The following is an 18,644-nucleotide window of genomic DNA, read 5'->3' as shown; positions in this document are numbered from 1 at the left end:
AAGAACCAGTGTCAAAGTGTCATTGTCCCTGAATTTCCAGAAAAAGTTAAAGTCAAAGATTCACTGTGATTATACCAGGTAGGGGCATTTGCCCAGCTTTGAACTGTGATCAAGGGGGATGGAACACACTGGATTGACCTAGGACATGTAACCCACACATAGTACGTGGTAAGGGAAGAGAGAAAAGCTAGTTTTCCAGAATAACATAAATTCTGTGGCAGAGATAGGTGCTACACACCAAATATCTGTGTGCGCGCCAATGTTTTTCAGCCTCTCTGCACTTACTCAGAGCCATGGAACTAACTTGGCCAATGGGCTTCGAATGGAAGAGATGTGTGTTACTTTCAAACTGAAGCATTTCAGAGCCAATGTGCAGTTCTCTAACTCTTTTCTCCCGCCATGGTCTCTTCTCCTCACCCCACCTTGACCTGTGTTGAGTATGTACCACGAATGAGAGATGATCCTTTGTTGTGTTAAGCCATTAGATTTTAGGATCAATCTGTTGCTGCAGCAAACTTAGCCTATCCCAAACAATTCAGGCTCCCAAATGAAAATCCACAGTTATCGAGGGATATGGGATCTAGAATCTTATTGCTGTAAATCCATTTTCTGAGTAAGTCCATTCCATCGCGTGAACGTTTCATAAGCTTATGCTAAATACCACCGTGCTCCTTTATCTCTTGGAGAATTAGGGTAGCATGTTAGAGCCTTTGACTTGGACCTGGGTTCTAATGCTGACCCTAGCATTTTGTGCAAATTAATCAAACCCCTTGAGTTTTGCCTCCTCGTCTCCAACATAAGGAAATCAATACAAACCTCAGATCAGGTATTAAGCAGGTTCTTAATAAATGTTGTGTTTAGTATGATGCATTATAGGCATGCTGGGCTGCAAAAGCCAGCTATCTTAAGGTGAATGTACTTGTTTCTACTCCTCTACCCATTTCTCTCACACTTAACCTATCCATCGCCATGGCAGCTTTAATTCCCCATCTAAGTAAAGTCAAAGTCAGAACATAGCTACTGGTGTCACTCTGCATGAATTTATGTACAGGAATAATGTATTATTAAATGCAGTTGCCAAGGGATGATAGAAATCTGAGGCAGAGATTAGGTATCCTCAGAAGTATTTGAACATTAACTAATCATTAACCAGAGCAAGGACTCCTTCTAGAACTATGAGGAGGGATCAAAATCAGGTCTAGCCCTGAGTGAATAGGGAAAATAATTCAAAATAAAAATAATAGAGATAGCATAAATGATTATAATGGAGATTATAGATATCCATGCCAGAAAGCCAGGATAAAATTTCGAAGGAAACAAGAATGTATTTGTAAACTAAATTCACCATTTAATAGCTGTCCCATCCCTATTCCCAATAAATATATTCTATCACTTTTCCAGTAGAGTGTGATGGCTTAAGGGCAAAGTCTCTGAAGTCAGACTACCAGGTCCAAATCCTGACTCCACCACAAACCAGCTATCAGACAAGTGAGACACTTTCAGTCTCAATATGCTGATGGATAAAATTGGGACAATAATGGCATCAAACTTATTGAGTTATTTCAATGATTAAATGAGCTAATATATTTAAAACTCTTAGCAGAGCACATCTTATAAGGAGTTAGCCTTGGGACCATTCTCTGAGTGAAACCAAATGACGATCTGCTGTATCAAATCAGAGTACGTCTTAATAAGTACAATAAATTTTGTCACAGTAGTCCTCCTCCTCCTCCTCCTCCTCCTCATCATCATCATCATTCTCTGCCTTGATTATGGCAACATTTTTAGCCCCCCTGGCTAAAACTGGGAATCTTCACCCTTCCTCCCAGATGAGGGCTGAACTCAAGTCAGGGAATAACACTGCGGAGAACCCCTTCCCTTTTCAGAAGAGTCCATAAAACCCATCTCCATCACTGACTTACTGCCACTGAAGCTCAGAACTCAGCAGAAGCTGGTCTTACCCCTCAAAGTCCATGCCAGAGTCTATGAAGCTTTGAACATTTCTCCGGAACAGGTCCAAGCCTGTTCCTGTTGTCCGTCAGGGCTTGTAGCAGTTATCCCACAAAGTGGAGTCTAATCTTCATGAGCACAGGCTTAACAGATCCTTTAACTAGCTGTGTTAACTTGGCTCCTCTAAGCCTCAACTTTTATTTCATCTGTCCCATGGGAATAATAAAACCTTTGCCCAGAGTTGTAAGGATTGATGAGATTACCGAGTAGAATGTTTAGCACAGTGCCAAATCAAGGTGGTGATAGTAAATTATTATCTGTTACCTCCTTGGTTTTCCTTGGCCAGGTCTCTGCAGACTGCCTAATTCAGAGTAATCCAAAATATTGATAGATTTTGATTCTATAACATTCATCCAATTGCAGTAAAAATGTTAAACGGAAACTGGACTAGGTCAAGCATAGAACTCTGGGGTATTCCACTAAGGACCATACAAGTCAACACTAAACCATCTGTGCATGTTTTTTGCATCAATTGTTCACACAGTTTAAAAATAATCTTCCTAACTCTTTAATTGTTCCTGTGTCTTACCTACATGACTATCAAGAGAAGTCTTGCCAGATGCCTTGCTAATACAGTCTGTTTATGATCTCCTTTGTGAGTAAATTTATTAAAATACATGAGGCTAGCTTGACGTGGCTTATTCCAGAGAGCACACACTGGCTCCTAGTAATCGCTGCTTTTGTTCTAGGGGCTTCAAAGTCATTAGCTTAAATAGACAGTCCTAGAATTGTACCAGAGATTGATGCCAGGCAATAGAAGTGTGCATTTTCCAAACTCCTTCTTTGGAGAGGAAAGAGCTGATACTTTTTGAAAATTGATGCGTTTCCCCATCTTCTGTTTTGTGGCATGTTCTCATCTTTCTTGTTTTGTGAAAAGACTGTGTGCATCATATCTTCTTTAGAGTCCACTCCTTCTATTGTCTTAAAGCTGTAGCCAATTTTTGTCATTTTCTCAAAATGGGGGGCGGGAATAACAGTAATTCTTAGAAGTGCTGTCTGATTTATTATAGTAGATTGTCATTTGGTTTCACTCAGAGAATCACCAAGGCTAACTCCTTTCTTTGGCCATCATTTCATCTGTCATTGTACTCCTTCAGGCTGAACTGAGCCAGCAGTCGAGGGACAGAGGAGCAGGGTGTTCCAAAGAGATGTACGCCACGATGCATTGAAATGACAGGTTTACTCTCAGTTACTGTCAGAGGTGTTCAATTCAAACGTAAGCAAATTCAGACCCAACCTTGGTTGCAACACGGATTGAAAATAACACTGTTGAATTGCATTTTTTTCTTCAGGTTCCTTTATGTCTAGAATCCTGGAAGCATAAAATAGATCACATAAGTGACTGTATTATTGGACTCCTTCTGTCACTGAATACTTTCATTTATTTAAAAAATATATTTATTATGTGCTATCTGTTTATCTTTAAAACTAGTTATTTAATGGAAAGAAAGGCAAAAAACTCTCACTAAATACTAAATCGTATTCTATGGCCCTGAAGTCAGAATATTCCTGTCTATTGAAAAATTGAAAAAGTTAACCACTTGTAATGACAGAGCTTTACTGGAATATCTGATTTTCTGCATAAAGTTCTTTTCTAAATGGGATGAGGAAAAAAATAATGCACATATATAATTTCTATAATGCATTTATATGTAATGCATATACATGCATAATTTACTTCAGGGAAGAGAAACCGGGAAAAAAATGAATTGAAAGTTGAAAAACTTGTAGCCCACATTATTATAGACTTTGTTTCCACAATAGCTGATCTAAATCTACAATGCTTTAATTTCCCAAGAATGTGAGAAATTAGGTCTTGTGATATTTATTTGTATAATAATTGAGATAAGTTATGGAAGGAAGAAAATTTCTACAATTTCGAAATCTAAATTTGGTTTGAAAACATATTTTGAATTCATTTTACCCTGTAAATAAAAATTATATGGTTAGTGCCCCTTAACTAGCAAAACTTATATCCATTTCAATCTTACTCAACAAATTTTTGTTGGGCTCAACAAGCTGAAATATTAATTAAACATTTTAACCTCAGGAAAAAAATGTTTAAAATTCTTTAAGCTATTAAAATCAATAAGAATGATTCTAAAACTAAAATGCCTGCTCTTAGCTTTATACTACTACATTTTCTTATGTATTTTAGCTTGTGTCATATGACCAAAAAAATAGATATAAATGTTAGAAAGCAAAGACAAAATTTGCAGTATTTTTGGTAACATAATTGCTCATGGAACTCAACTGAGTTAACTGGAAAACTATTGGAACCAGTAAGAGATCTGAGTAAGTTGGCCAGTTATAAAGTAAATATTAAAAAAATTCTAGGTTTTAATGTATTAACCAGTTACAGTTGGAGAGATTTGATAGTAAAGAGGACAGTTATCAACCAAATTATTCTCTAAATGTAATGCATTTTTTTCAGTGATAAGAATACTTTTAAAAATTATCTTTATTTATTTACTTTGTATTAGAGGAGTTATGGGTTTATAACGTACAGGGTTCTCTTTTGTTAGCACCTTGCATTGCTGTGGTGCATTTGTTATGATTCATAAAAGCACATTTTTATAATTCTACTATTAACAATTGTCCATGGTATAACTTCAGGTTCGCTGTGTTTTGCAGTTATATGTATAAAACCTAAAATTTACTCTTTAACAAAATTTGAATATATAATTTGAATTAATTACGTTCAGAATGTTGTGCTACCATCATCCCATTACCAAAACTTTTTCATCATTCCAAATAGAAACTCTGTACATTTTAAGCTTTAATTTCTTATCCCCTACCTCTACCCTGTCCCCTGGTAATCTATATTTTAGACTCTGACTATAGGAATTTGTTTATTCTAATTATTTCTTGTAAGTGAGATCATATGGTGTTTGTCCTTTTGTGTCTGGCTTATTTCAGTCAACGTGATGACTTCAGGGTTCATCCATGTTGTCCCATATATCGGAACTTCTGTCCTTTTATAGCTGAATAATATTCCCTTGCCTGTATATACCACATTTTATTTATTCATTCATCAGTTGGGATGATGGATACTTGGGTTGCTTCCATCTTTTGACAATTGTGAGTAATGCAACTATGAACATCAGTGTGAAAGTATCTGTCTAAGTCCGTGCTTTCGGTTCTTTTGGGTATATATCTAGTAGTGGGATTGCCGGGTCATATGGTAATTCTTTACTGAACTTTCTGAGAAACTCTCTTCCTCAACAGCAATACCATTTTACATTCTTACCAGAAATGAATAAATGTTCCTGTTTCCTCATATCCCCTCCCACACTTGTTAAATTTTCTGTTTTTTTTTAAGAATAGCCCTTCTAGTGGGGATGAAATGGTATCTCGTGGTTCTGAATTGCATTTCCCTAATGGCTAATGATGTTGAGCATCTTTTCATGTAATTCAAGTATTTTTGCCAATTTTGGGGGTTGCTTATCTTTTTGTTGTTGAGTTGAAGTATTTCTTTACATACTCTGGATATTAAACCCTTATTGGAAATATGTCTCCAAATATTTTCTCTCATTTTGTAGATTGTCATGTTACTTTCATGATAAAGTCCTTTAAGGCACAAAAGTTTTCAGTTTTGCTGATGTCCTATTTATCTGTTTTTTCTTTTGTTGCTTGTGCTTTGGCTGTAAAGTCTTAAGAAATTATTGCCTAACTCAAGATCCTGAAGATACTTCTTTACATTTTCTTTGAAGAGTTTGATACTTTTGGCTCTTAAGTTTAGGTCTTTTATCCATTTTGAGGTGTTTTTTTGTGTGTATGGTGTGAGTAGGGGATCCACCTCCATTCTTTTGCAAATGGAGATCTAATTTTCCCAGCACCATTTGTTGAAGAGACTATTCTTCCCTAATTGAGTAGTCTTTGCCCCCTTGTGAGAAAGCAGTGGGTCATAAATGTGAGGGTTTATTTATAAGCTCTCAATTCAATTCCATTGATTAATATATCTTCCCCTGTGCCAGTACTATACTGTTTTGATTACTGTAGGATTGTAAAAAGTTTTAAAATAGGGTAGTGGGAGTCCTTCAACTTCACTCTTCTTTATCAAGATGGCTTTGACTACTCAGAGCTACTTACTCTCCAATAAATTTGATGGTTGGCTTTTCCATTTCTGCAAAGAAGACTGTTGGACTATTGATTGAAATTGCATTGAATCTTTCAATAATTTTTGGTTGAATTGACATCATAACAATATTTAATCTTCCAATTCATGAACATGGAATGTCCTTCCATTTATTTATTACTTCTTTGATTTCTTTTAGCAATGTCTCGTAATTTTCTGTATACAAGTCCTTTACATACTTGGGTAGATTTGTTCCTAAATATTTCATTCTTTTAGTTGCTATTGTAAATGGATTTTTTTTCTTAATTTCTTCTTCTGATTGTTCATTGTTATTTTGCGGTGTTGATCTTCTACCCTCCCGCTTTGGTGAATTCATTTATTAGCTCTAGGAGCTTTGTGTGGATTTTTCAGGATTTTCTGAATATAGGATCATGTCATCTGCAAATAGTGGGTGTTTTATTTTTTTCTTTCCAATTTAGATGTCTCTTAATGCTTTTTCTTGCCTAATTGCTCTGGCTAGAACTTCCAATACAATGTAGCAGTCATGACATGGGTATCCTTGTCTAGTCCCTGATCTTAGAGAGAAAGCTTTCAGTCTTTCACCATTAATTATCATGTTAGCTGTGGATTTTCATTTATGCCTTTTATCAAGTTAAAGAAGTTTCCTTCTTTTCCTAATTTTCTAGTGTTTTTATCAAGAAGGGGTCCTGGATTTTGTGAAGTGCCTTGTCTGTATCAATTGAGATGATGATGTGATTTTTTTCCTTCATTCTGTTAATACGATGTATTACATTAATTGATTTTCTTATGTTGAAACACCCTTGAATATCTGGGATAAATCCCACTTGATCATGGTGTACAGTCATTGTAATGTGCTGTTGGATTCAGTTTGCTGGTATTTTGTTGAGAATTTTGCATCTATATTCGTAAGAGACATTCTTCTATAATTTTCTTGTGATAGCCTTATCTAGCTTTGATATGAGAGTGATATTGGCCTCAGTGAATGAATTAGGGAGTGTTCCCTCCTCTTCAGTGTTATGGAAGAGTGTGGGCAAGATTGATGTTAATTCTTGGAATGTTTGGTAAAATTCCTCTGTGAAACCATCTGGTCCTGGGCTTTTCTTTGTTGGGAGGTTTTTGATAACTGACCAATCTTTTTACTAGTTATTATTTTTTAAGATCTTCTATTTCTTCTTGAGTCACTGTCAGTAATGTGTATGTTTCTAGGTTTTTGTCCATTTCATCTAGGTTATCTAATTTGTTGGTATACAGTTGTTCATAGTATCTTCTTATAGTCCATTTTATTTCAGTGGTGTCTGTAGTAATGTCCCCTTTTCATTTCTGATTTTATTCATTTGTTTTCTCTCTCTTTTTTTCTTCTTCAGAGTAGCTAAAGATTTGTCAAATTTATTTATCTTTTCAGGGAACTAACTTTTTGTTTTGTTGATTCTATTACTTTTTATTATCTATTTCATGTATCTCCACTCTCATCTTTTTTTATTTCCTTCCTTCTGCTTGCTTTGGTTTAGTTTGCTCTTATTTTTCTAGTTTTTCCATTTTTGAGATTAGTGTTTGATTTGAAATCTTTCTTCTTTTTTAATGTATACCTTTAAAAGCTATAAATTTCCCTTTCAGCATTGCCTTTGCTGCATTCAATAAGTTTTGCTGTGTTGCATTTTCATTTTCATTTGCCTCAAGAAGTCCCTAATTGCCCTTGTGATTTCCTCTTTAACTTCTTTGTTTAATTTCCAAATATGTTTGATTTTTCCATTTCTCCCTCTGTTCTTGATTTCTAGCTTCATTCTGTTGTGGTTCGAGAAGACGCATTGTATGATTTCAAAATTTTTGAATTTATTGAGACTTGTTTTGTGACCCTACATATAGTCTACCCTGGAGAATGATCCATTTGCACTCTAGAAGAATGTGTTCCTGTAGTTGCTGGGTGAAGTGTTTAATATATGTCTGTTAGGACTAGTAGGTTTGTAATTCATTAAAAACTTACATTTCCTTATTTATCTTCTGTCTAGATGTTCTAGCCAATATTGAAAGTGATGTATTGAATTCTCCTATTAACGTAGAACTGTCTATTTCTCCCTTCAAATCTGTCAGTATTTGCTTCATATGTTTGGGGGATCTGTTGTTAGGTACATTTATATTTACAGTTACTACAACATTTTGTTGAATTGACTCCTTTACAGTGACCATCTTTGTGCCTCATAACTGTTTTTGACTTAACATATTTTATCTGATATTAGTATAGCTACCCTAGCTCTCATTTGGTTACTACTTGCATGGTGTTTTTTCCATCCTTTTCAATTTCAACCTACTTATGTCTTTGAATTTATGGTGAGTCTCTTATAGACAGCATATAGTTGGATCCTGCATTTTTATCCATTCTGCCAAGCTCTGCCTTTTGAATGGAGAGTTAAATCCATTTATATTCAAACTCACCACTGCTAATGCAGGACTTTCTTCTGCTATTTTGCTATTTAGTCTTTGTAACCCTTTTACATGTTTTGTCCCTCAATTTTTCCATTAACACCCACTTTCTTATTTATTTGATTTTTTGTGTTATGCCATATAGAGTCCCTTCTAATTTCTCTCTGGATATGTTTTTTATATATTTTTTTATATTTTTACTTTTGATAATTCTTTTTGCTGTCTGCTCTTCAGCCTGACTCATTTCAATTTTATTGTCTTTGAGTTCACTGACTCTTTCTTCTGCCAGCTTCAATTTGCTGCTGAAACCCTCCTGGGAATTTTTCATTTCAGTTGTTGTGGTTTTCAACTCCAGTAGTTCTATTTAGTTCCTCTTTAAAATTTCTCTTTATTGAGATTCTCATATTGTTCATTCATTTTTTTCCTAATATCCTTTAGTTCTTTCTCTATATTTCCCTTCATCTCCTTGAGCATATTGAAGATATATATATATATATATATATATATATATATATATATATATATATTTTTTTTTTTTTTTTTTTTTTTTTTACCTCTTTGTCCCGTATGTCCACATTCTGGTCTTTTTCATTTGTGTTCTCTAGACTTTTATCCTCTTTCTTTGGATGGATCATCATTTTATGTTTCTTTGTTTGTCTTATAGACTTGTTCCACACTGTACATTGTAATATTTTAAAAAGTTAACCCTGGGATTTATTCCCTGAGTTGTCTATTTCTTGAGCTTGTAACCAGCTGGTGATATTACAGATAGTTTTTCTTCATATCAGCCCTCCTGTTGAGAAGATCTGCCCAAGGTGTATGCAAAGTTCTGAATCTTCTCTGTCTTTTCAGGGCTTGTGCTTGCTATTGACTCAGTAGTTCCCCTGTTTACAGAAATTTGAGTGACCCCTCTACTTCCCAGGGGACAGACCATCTCCCTCTCTGGATATTCCACTGCTGGACTTAAAGCAGGTAAGCCTTTGCTCCAGGCCATCTTGTCTCAGGCTGCTTTTGCTTGGAGTGCAAATTCTGGGGATTAGGGGTAGGCATGCCAGAGAGGAGTTTCCCAGTTCAGTCTTTCCCAGCTTGAACAAATGCCCCTGGGTCCCAGCCTTTGTTCAGGCTGGGAGAGACTAACCTGGGAAACAAGTGGGGAAGAGACCAGGAAGGGCACTAGGAGATTATTCCATAGCTCCAGAAGCTGCTCTTTCCTGACTTGCCCAGCATATGCAGCCCTTCAACAGTGCCCCACAGCTCTGAGGAAGCTTAGCTTCTGTAAGTCTCCTCAGCCAGCTTTGTCTGGGGCAGGTTGCAACAACAGCTGCCCGCAGTGCCAGGTCCCCAGTGATGCGAAGTCACCAATCAAAAGCCATGATCAGCAAACAGCCTGTTCCCACTCCAGATCTTGGGGAAGTGGATGTTTATGTTCCTTTCTGCACCAGCATCTGTGCTACTCTGGCCTGCCATGAGTGTGCGGGTTGGGCACCTCTCGGAGAGAGCAATTTACTGGTCTTGACCGTAATTGACCAGCCTCTCCCTCCCGCTCTTCCTTGGATGCTGTACAGTGTTCTGCTCGACTCGAGAGTTTTGAAATAGTTGAGTCAGACAATTCCTGCCCGTTTTTCTGCTGGAAGAACTGATTACTGGGGCTTCCTGCTCCACCATCACCGCACAATCCTCCAACAAATATACCTTGTAACTCGATCAAATTATTTCAAAATGTGTCTCAGAAAATAAGTGGTTAAGAAAATCAAGGAAATATCAAAAAAGAATGAGAGTGGACTTTAACTCTGATTTATTAAAACTTATATAGTTACAATATGTTGAACAACATTTAGTAACAAAAAGGAAATAATACACAATATATTGATAAGTAAAAATGTGGTGTAGAAATAGTATGTTCTTTTTTTAAGGAACAATATCTTTTGTCGACATATGCCTATGGAAAAGATAGAAAGCCTCTACTGTTAACATCTGAGTATACAAATTTCAAGAATTTTCTCTGTTTGCATTTTATTCTATAAAATGAGATCATAATGTAAATATGCTTTACAGCCTGCTCTTTTCTCACCTATTTCTCATAAACGTTATCCTATTTTCTTAAACTTTTTTCTGTTAAACTTTAATGATTTTATACTTCTTCATTGTATGGATTTATTCTACTTTATTTAAGCAATCTAATGTTTTGGAACATTTAGATTGTTTCTAATTATAAATAGTATTTTTTTTTTTAGCATTCTCCCTTACGGTTCTTTGCGCACAACTGCAATTATTTCATTAAACTCACGCCCAGAAGTAAAATTGCTGGGTCAAATGGTATATGCATTTTCATGACTTCTAGGCATTTTGCGAAATTGCCCTATAGAACTGTTATAGTGGTTTATAATATGGCATCTATGAGTCCTTCTTTTCACAAGCCTATTTCTATACTCCACCGTAACTTATCAAAAACTCTGTTAACATGATATTCAAAAATATAAAGTAGAGGTTTTTTCATTTGATTACCAATGATTTTGAACATGAGAATACTATTGTTCATTTGTATTTATTAATTTGTGTACCATCTGTTGATATCCTTTGCCCATTTTGTGAGTGGGGGATTCCATCATTATTAGCTTGTGACAGCTATTTGTACATTGAGAATATTAACATTTGCAGTATATGTAGCATATATTTTTTAGAACTTATTGTTTGCTTTTGCATTTTCTTTGGCATTACTAGTTTTAAAGGAAGAAAAGTAGAAATATTTCAGTTTTTTCTTTGGTTCCTGAGTAGTCAGTCATATCTAATAGTAGAAAATGTTCCCACTTTGCAAAAATCATAGCAATAATAGATTTTGTGCCTGAGAAAATCATACATGTAACTTATAACCATCTAAGTTGAATAACGTTACCACTTTGACTTTAAATTATTTTTCCTTATTCTTCAGCAATTTCTATATCTTTGGAAGCTCTGTCTTGTTGATTATACTTGAAGGAAGTAAGCAATACAATAGAAATCCAATTTTCTGAATAGCAAGGTTCCTCTGGTTGGTCTATAATATCAGCGGACTCTCCATGTTAGATCCTTTTCAAAATAAATCTTGAGTTCAAAGCCTTCACTTATGTCTTGCCAAAGCTTTCAGACCCATCAACACAAGAATAAACATATTTCTTTTCTTTCAAGCTATAGAATCATATTCTCTTTAAATCCAACATAGTTTTTCAAAGAAAAAGAAGTTTATTAAAAAAAAAAAAAAGCCTTCTATTCTCTTTAATTCCATCGAGAGAACATAAAACACTTCCAACTTAAAGGTATGTCTTAATTCCCTGAAAATGAGGATGAAAAATAGAAGAACTGAAGTGGAAAGGGCAGTATAAAAATGCCCTCTTGGATGAAGTTCAGGGGCCTTCCTAGTGCCAGCCCTTACTTTATTTCACAGCGGAGTTTGAGCCCTGTTATCTGGTCATTTAGGAGGACTTCTGCTTCCATTTTAGATGCCATTAAGAGTAACAGTTCAGGCATTTTCCTGGTAGGTCAGTGTCAATCTAATAACATTTACCACAATCGTGTTAATTCAATTTGGAGTTACAATGAGATGAAGTAATTGTTTCGTAATAGCTGTTCTCACCATCCATGGTAAGAGAGATCAGTTTATCCCCAAGTGATCAACTAGACATACAGATAGACCCAAACCTAATCAAAAAATGTTTAATGTTAGGATTATTCATAAAAATAAAAGTTTACTCCTTAATCTATATATTCCATGTGAGAAATCATTCTCCAGCATTCCTAGTAGATGAGCATACTCTAGGTTGTTTTATTGTAATCTCTGGCATGCACACCCCAAAAGGAGGAGCATTCAGTGGCCACTGTGACTTCCAGAATCTTTTCTGTATTCATCATTTAGGATCTGCTTACATTCAGTTGACTATCTTTTCTAATACCTCCCATAGGTTCTCCTACTCGTGACTTTATGGTGTCAACAGGAAGTCCTTTTGAAAAAAGATGAAATATGTGAAATAGAATAAAAACTATATGCACTCAATTATGCAGTTATTTTAATATACAAAGCAAAACTACAAAAACACTCATGTAGTTCTGTTTTCAGTGTCTAATTCTTCTGCACTAAGTAGTTTATAAAATATTTAGCTAGATGTGGCTATGAGACCTTTCTAAGGAGCTGGGAGGGACAGATGAGAAGAGAGAAAGGGCAGAAACCCAGGATCTTAAACATCTAATTCTGTTTGGTGATAAGGTAGGATGGAACTTAGGGATCCTCTAGCTTGGGAAAAAATGCAACAGCCTCTCCCTTCTTTTATACACACCCACATACTTGTTACCACCATTTCCATTATACTTGGTCCTAAGAAAGGCATACACACATGATAAAAACAGAACAATATTTCTTTACTATCTAAAGCTTTGCTCCCAATCCCCAAATAGAACTTCATCTTTACAGTCTGGAGCAGACTCTGTGGTAAAAGGTGAACCCCCTTTTCCTGTCCACAACAGGCCATTCCTCTCCTGGAGTAGGCTTAGCCTAAAAATCGTCTATCCATCCTTTGGGGCTGTCCCTGCCCCCAGGACCCTTCCATAATCTCTAGACTAGGTTGGGTGCCCCCTTTGACTTGTTGCTTAAATATCGTTCCTTCTAAGGAATGCCCAACATGCTCATAATGTTTGTTCAGTACCTTCCTCTATACTATATTATAAGTCCCTCGGGGGTAGGACCATGTTTCTCTTGTCTTGTCTGTATCTCCAGTTCTTAGAACAGGGACTGACACATAATATGTTCTTAAGAAATATTTGATGAATGAGGATTAAGTAAATTAATATATGTAGATTACTCAGTTTAATTTCTGTGCTCCGTACGTTCACTATCAGCGTCATGAACCGCCACATGGATATGTGCAATTCTGAAATCTAAACATGATGATCTTAGACAGACTTTTTGAAAGGATACCCACTGCCCATGATCCTCAGAACAACACTTGTGTAGGCTCACGGTTCTCTATGTTAAACTGAGCCGGGTCAGTAATAAGGATTTTGCATACCCCTGGCATCCCGAAAAGACGAAAACAGCTTCTAGATTTGGATAAGACCAAGCAGAGGGCCTCTTACTCACGGCACGGCCCCATCCATGCCCTTCTCCCTGTCCACCTTCCCACGGCACTCAGAAGCCTGGCTGGTGAGTGTTTCATTACTGCCATTTTTAGGCTAAATTATAGCATCCTACTGTTGGTTGTTTTTTCAGAAGATGGTTTATGGCTACAATTGTCTAGATGCTGTAATAATGACCCTGCTTGCTATCAAATTCTATAGTTACATAAAGGTTCTCTGGGTTAAGACTGAGCCATCTCTGTTCATTATACTTGTGTTTACTTCCCAACCAAAGAAGAATGCAGTCTGGACTGAACCAGAGGTTGTGGATCTGCTTTGAGGTGTTTTCATGCCACAACCCCTATTTTGTTGCCAAAGAATTTCCTAGTGATTCCAGAGGGAACGGTTGTGAAACCACTAGATGATACCTTATCTTCTTGGATTTTTAACTAATAATTAAGTTTCACTCAAACATATGCTGGACTCAGCCAGTTCGTACTTTATTCTGTAGGAAATGGGGCAACTTTGAGCTCCTTTAGTAGGTGTTGAGGTCATCGGGCAACCTCTGGAAGGTTAATCCAGCCACAGTGTGAAAAGACAGATTGGGGAAGTTAAGGCAGAAAGAAGAGGGGTCTGTTAGGAGAGTGTCCCAGTGCTCCAGGGGAAAGCTCCCCAGAGCCCAAATCAGATGACTGGCAGTGAATTTGGAGATCCAGAACCAAGAGTGCCGATAAGAATGGAGAGGCGGACACAAAACTCGAGAGATCTGAAAGAGAGAACCAGATGACTTTGCAATATGAGGAATGTGAGGGATGGGAAGCAGGTTTTAACTCTGTTTAATTTGGAACCTAACTATATCATTACTAAAAATGGGGACTATAGGGAAAAAATAAAGCTTATGAGTATCTTTGAAACAAACGTAATTTGAGGTGCTAGCAAAATCCAGGCTGGAGTTCAAGAAATAAGTCAGGACTGTCTTACTGGTCATTCTGATAGCCTGGTTCCTTCTGTCCCTCCCCAAATGGCACAGAATTTATGGTCCTAGTCAATCTTTTCCATTAAAAGGTAGAACATCTTACAAATAAGAGCCTTTGACTTTGTCTTGGAATGGTCTGGGGCATCAAATTTTATTAATCCTCCCTTTTTATCTTCTATAATAGATGTTTTATATAGCTCTTTTATTTAAATCATGGAACTTGTGGTCTTCTTAGAAGGTAAGTAACAGGTTGCCATGTTTGAGGAGACGGGGGCCAAGAGAATTTCAGTGACTCGGCCAGCGTCACACAGCTGGTCCTCAGGGTCACGACTGCAGACCCGCTGCACTCCCCTTAGGAACAAACAGTGACTTTGAGACCTTGGCACGGTTGGGTTATGCCAGGCAATTTTCTGTTTCCTTTGCTATATCATCAGTACAGCTTCTTACTGTGCCTTCAGAATTGTTCTTTAACACTGTTAGTTATGCATTTGGTCTCCTGGATTTTCTTACCGTTCATTCCTCCTAAAGTTGTGAACTTTAACAATTTTACTTTGCTTCCCTACCTTCTTGAGAGTCTAAATGCTGTCACTTTAAATGCACTCCTTAGAATGTATCATTTAAATGTACACCAAGAATATTTTCAGTGTTTGCAACAAGCCTATAGCTTCCATACAGGTATCCCTTGCCCAGATCCCCACCTTCTTAACTAAACATGTGTTTTATAGCAATGGTTTTAACAATAGCATGGGTTGTTAACTGAAAAAGGATGGCTTCTTTAATTCCAGCAGTGTCGATATTTTCTCTTTCATACTCCCTGCCCATCTATCCTCCATCAGGCCACCAGCCGCTTCTGTGAAGGGAAAATAAGCTACCTTCTTAGGGGAGGTAAGGAATTAGTAAATTTGGGAGAACAAATAACACTCAAACAAGATTCTGTTTAAACATTAGCACTACGATGCATCATTCAAAGCTGTAATAACAGAGGCCCGTTGGTGATCCCCAATAGAGTACAGTTTAATTAAATGTATCCACTAGATGACTTCTCCATAACATGGTAGAAATTAATGCCTTTTATCTTCTGCCTCTTCCTTTTCCTACCACATAGATGCTTTGAATCTCCGGAATCGACAGGTCATCTGCGTCACGCTCAAGGTTCTCCAGCACCTGGTTGTGTCTGCTGAGATGGTGGGTGAAGCGCTGGTGCCTTATTACCGCCAAATCCTCCCCATCCTGAACATCTTTAAGAATATGAATGGTGAGTTACCCCAGGAGTCAGAAAGTCTTTTAAGCACTAAAAAAAAAGGGGGGTGGGGGGTGGCTTGAAGTAGAGTTAATTAGCAACACACTTAGGATTTATTACTGCATATAAACGAAGATCCACTTGGAGATCTAAATAGCATAACTCCCACCCCTTCTCCCACTACTCCCTAGAGAAACAGTAAAATTAACAATTTCATTTATTACTCCTTGCAAGTACAGCTTACTTACTCAGTACAGAAGCACTGAAGCAGTTGTATAATCTTCCAATAATTAAATTGTAAAGGTTTTTTTTTAAATAGTCTTTGGAATACATTAGTGGGTTTTGAGTTTGTTCTTTTCCTTGATAATAATTTTACCTTTAGATTCTTCCTGTTAAAATTTCACTGTCAGTTTTTATTAATTGGGTTACTAATGATTTTCTTAAAGCAGTATTATTAAAATCTGGGGCAGGTGGTTTAGCGATTTTTAATATACGTTTTCTCATTTCTAGAAAAATAGAGAAACAAGTCATTTGTAGTTATTTGATGGTAAGTACTGGTTAAAATATAAATATATATATGCTGATCCATTTGTGTTTTTTTAAATATTATTTTGTGATATATGAAAAATAGTGATGAGTTCAGATAAATCTGTTTTATCCTAGCAAAGGTATTAGCAAGTGTTGGGTAATATCTTGGCATGCAATGGGTGTACATCTGTTTACTTGAGAGTTTGATTTTCCTTATGTGCCTCTTGAAATGACATTAATCTAATTTTGTTTTATTTTGCTAATTTTGAAGTTCCATACTTCTCACATACATGGTGTGAGTCAACTATTGAAGTTAATTCTTGACAGCCATGTAAATAAGTTAGTAATTTAGTGAAACATTGCTTAAAAATTTTTCAACATGATCTGCTCTTTGTACGTACAAGAAAAAAATCAAACCAAGAAGCTGAGTGTATAGCAACATCCACCACAAAAAAAGCTCTTTTGTTTAGAGTCACTAGTTTTTATATTATTCCAAAATCACGATTAAAATTCTGCTTCATCAGGCGTATACTATTCAGAAAATCATGAAATTCTCAGAACATCTTTCACTCTCCTTCAATAGTAGAACCTTCTTATGTGCTTAATATTATGCATATTTAGTAAATCATGACTTCAGCTGGGAACATGGATGCTTAAGGATGCTTGTAGTGCAGTGAGTTTATATCCATCCCAAAATATCTGAAGGACTGTGGTTTTAACGTGGACATTTAGACAGGCTGATTACTCTTTCAGGAGTACAAAAATTGAAGTTTAGTAACTAAGTCCCTTATTGCCCAAACTGAATGTCTCAATAACAGCAAGCCTACTTTCTGGAAAACACTCATTTAACTATTTTTCATCCATAATTCATATTTTTATTCTATAGAAGTATCAAATATCCAAAGACTCATTGTTCAGATTAAGGTACATAAAAGAAACCCTAAGTTCATCCATTATATTTCGATTCCAGTTAACTTGGAGAGATAGAGCTATAGATAATAGGAATATAGAGATAGAGACATTAAAGAACTTGAAGAATCACAGAACAGCCACCTCCAAAAGTATGTACCAATACTATTCCAGTTTCATTTATAAAAGTTGCCTCCGTAACTTTTCTCCTAGATAGGCATTTATTTCTGTACTTGACTGGCATGGAGGATGAGTGCTGAAACGCTTTCCCATCCTTTGCTTGAGCATCTAGTAGCAGGTTAACAGCCCCAGCACTATTCCTTTTGTAGTCCCACAGTTGAATCTGGAACTTCAATCTGAGTGTCATGTTGTATCCATGTATAAAAGAAGGAAAACAGTGAGGGTCAAAAGGCAATTAGATGGGCTTTGGAAGTCTTCACCTTTCTGTGTATACCCTGTATTGCATAACAAGGAAAGAACTGAACCTGTGGAACTATAACCCATAACAGTTTTTGAAATTACCTATATAATTGCTCGTTGAGCTGTACATCAAAAGTTAATTCCTTTCTGTCTGTACATTATATTTTACAATAATGGAAATAGCTTAAGTTGTGAAACTGTGACCCATGACATTTTTTGAAATTTGCTCTCTAACTACTTGTTAAAAGTAGTTTGAAAGTTATCACTGTTATATATGTTAAAGTTCACAATAAAAAAGGCATTAAAAAAAAGAATTAGAATCTCCCTCATCCTCAAGGAAACCTGTGGTGAATGAATACACTTGCCCCCAAAACAGATCAATCTAGTTGAGAACTCTAGACTAGAATGTTCAGTTTATACCTTTCAGAGATGAAACTATAAAATTAAGCAAATAGTAATTGGTGTCTACATCTTCCTCATATTTTTTCTTTACCTCTTATCAGCTATCAAATATGCTCATTTATTTAAAGTGGTTGGCTTTGGGAATATATCATTATTTGGATTTTATCAACGGGGGGAACTTGTAGTTTATACTATAGCCCTTAATTGGTCCCTCGCTAATTCTTTTTAGAATATTTCTGAGTGCATGCACCAGGAATTGTACATTCAAACTATTTTTCTATTTAATATCTTTTTGACATTTGAAGGAAAAAAATACATTAGCTTCAGCTTCATTTTCTGCTTATCTTAGAAACCTGTTAGTTCAACGTCAGGATGTAGTTTTATTGTTGTCATCCATATAAGGTACTTATAATAATGCCCTTTTGGTAGGTTTGTCATGATGATCAGAAATAATTTGTAATTAGCCCCTTAATATAGTGCCAGGCCTTCCTTGGGCATTCAATTAGATAGCCATACTATCCAGAGGGTTGTATTAAAGTATTTGATACTTCCAGAGGGTT

The 18,644-nt window shown here is 36.2% G+C and overlaps 1 protein-coding gene across 2 annotated transcripts in view; it reads left to right on the top strand.

The window, feature by feature from the left end:
• Positions 1–18,644, top strand: part of PACRG (parkin coregulated) — a 604,662-nt gene that overhangs the window by 360,263 nt on the left and 225,755 nt on the right. Inside the window, exons 4-5 of one of the 2 annotated variants that reach the window (XM_037817598.1) lie at positions 15,691–15,840; positions 16,336–16,372. In XM_037817598.1, the coding sequence (XP_037673526.1) occupies positions 15,691–15,840; positions 16,336–16,343 (158 nt within the window). In that variant the 3' untranslated portion in view covers positions 16,344–16,372. The remainder of the gene's footprint in view (positions 1–15,690; positions 15,841–16,335; positions 16,373–18,644) is intronic. The other variant, XM_037817597.1, reaches the window with a different exon arrangement.

Source organism: Choloepus didactylus, chromosome 24 (genome assembly GCF_015220235.1).
Source record: "Choloepus didactylus isolate mChoDid1 chromosome 24, mChoDid1.pri, whole genome shotgun sequence".
NCBI lineage: Eukaryota > Metazoa > Chordata > Mammalia > Pilosa > Megalonychidae > Choloepus > Choloepus didactylus.
Note: the sequence above shows the minus strand (reverse complement) of the source record. Positions and strands in the feature narration are given on the sequence as shown.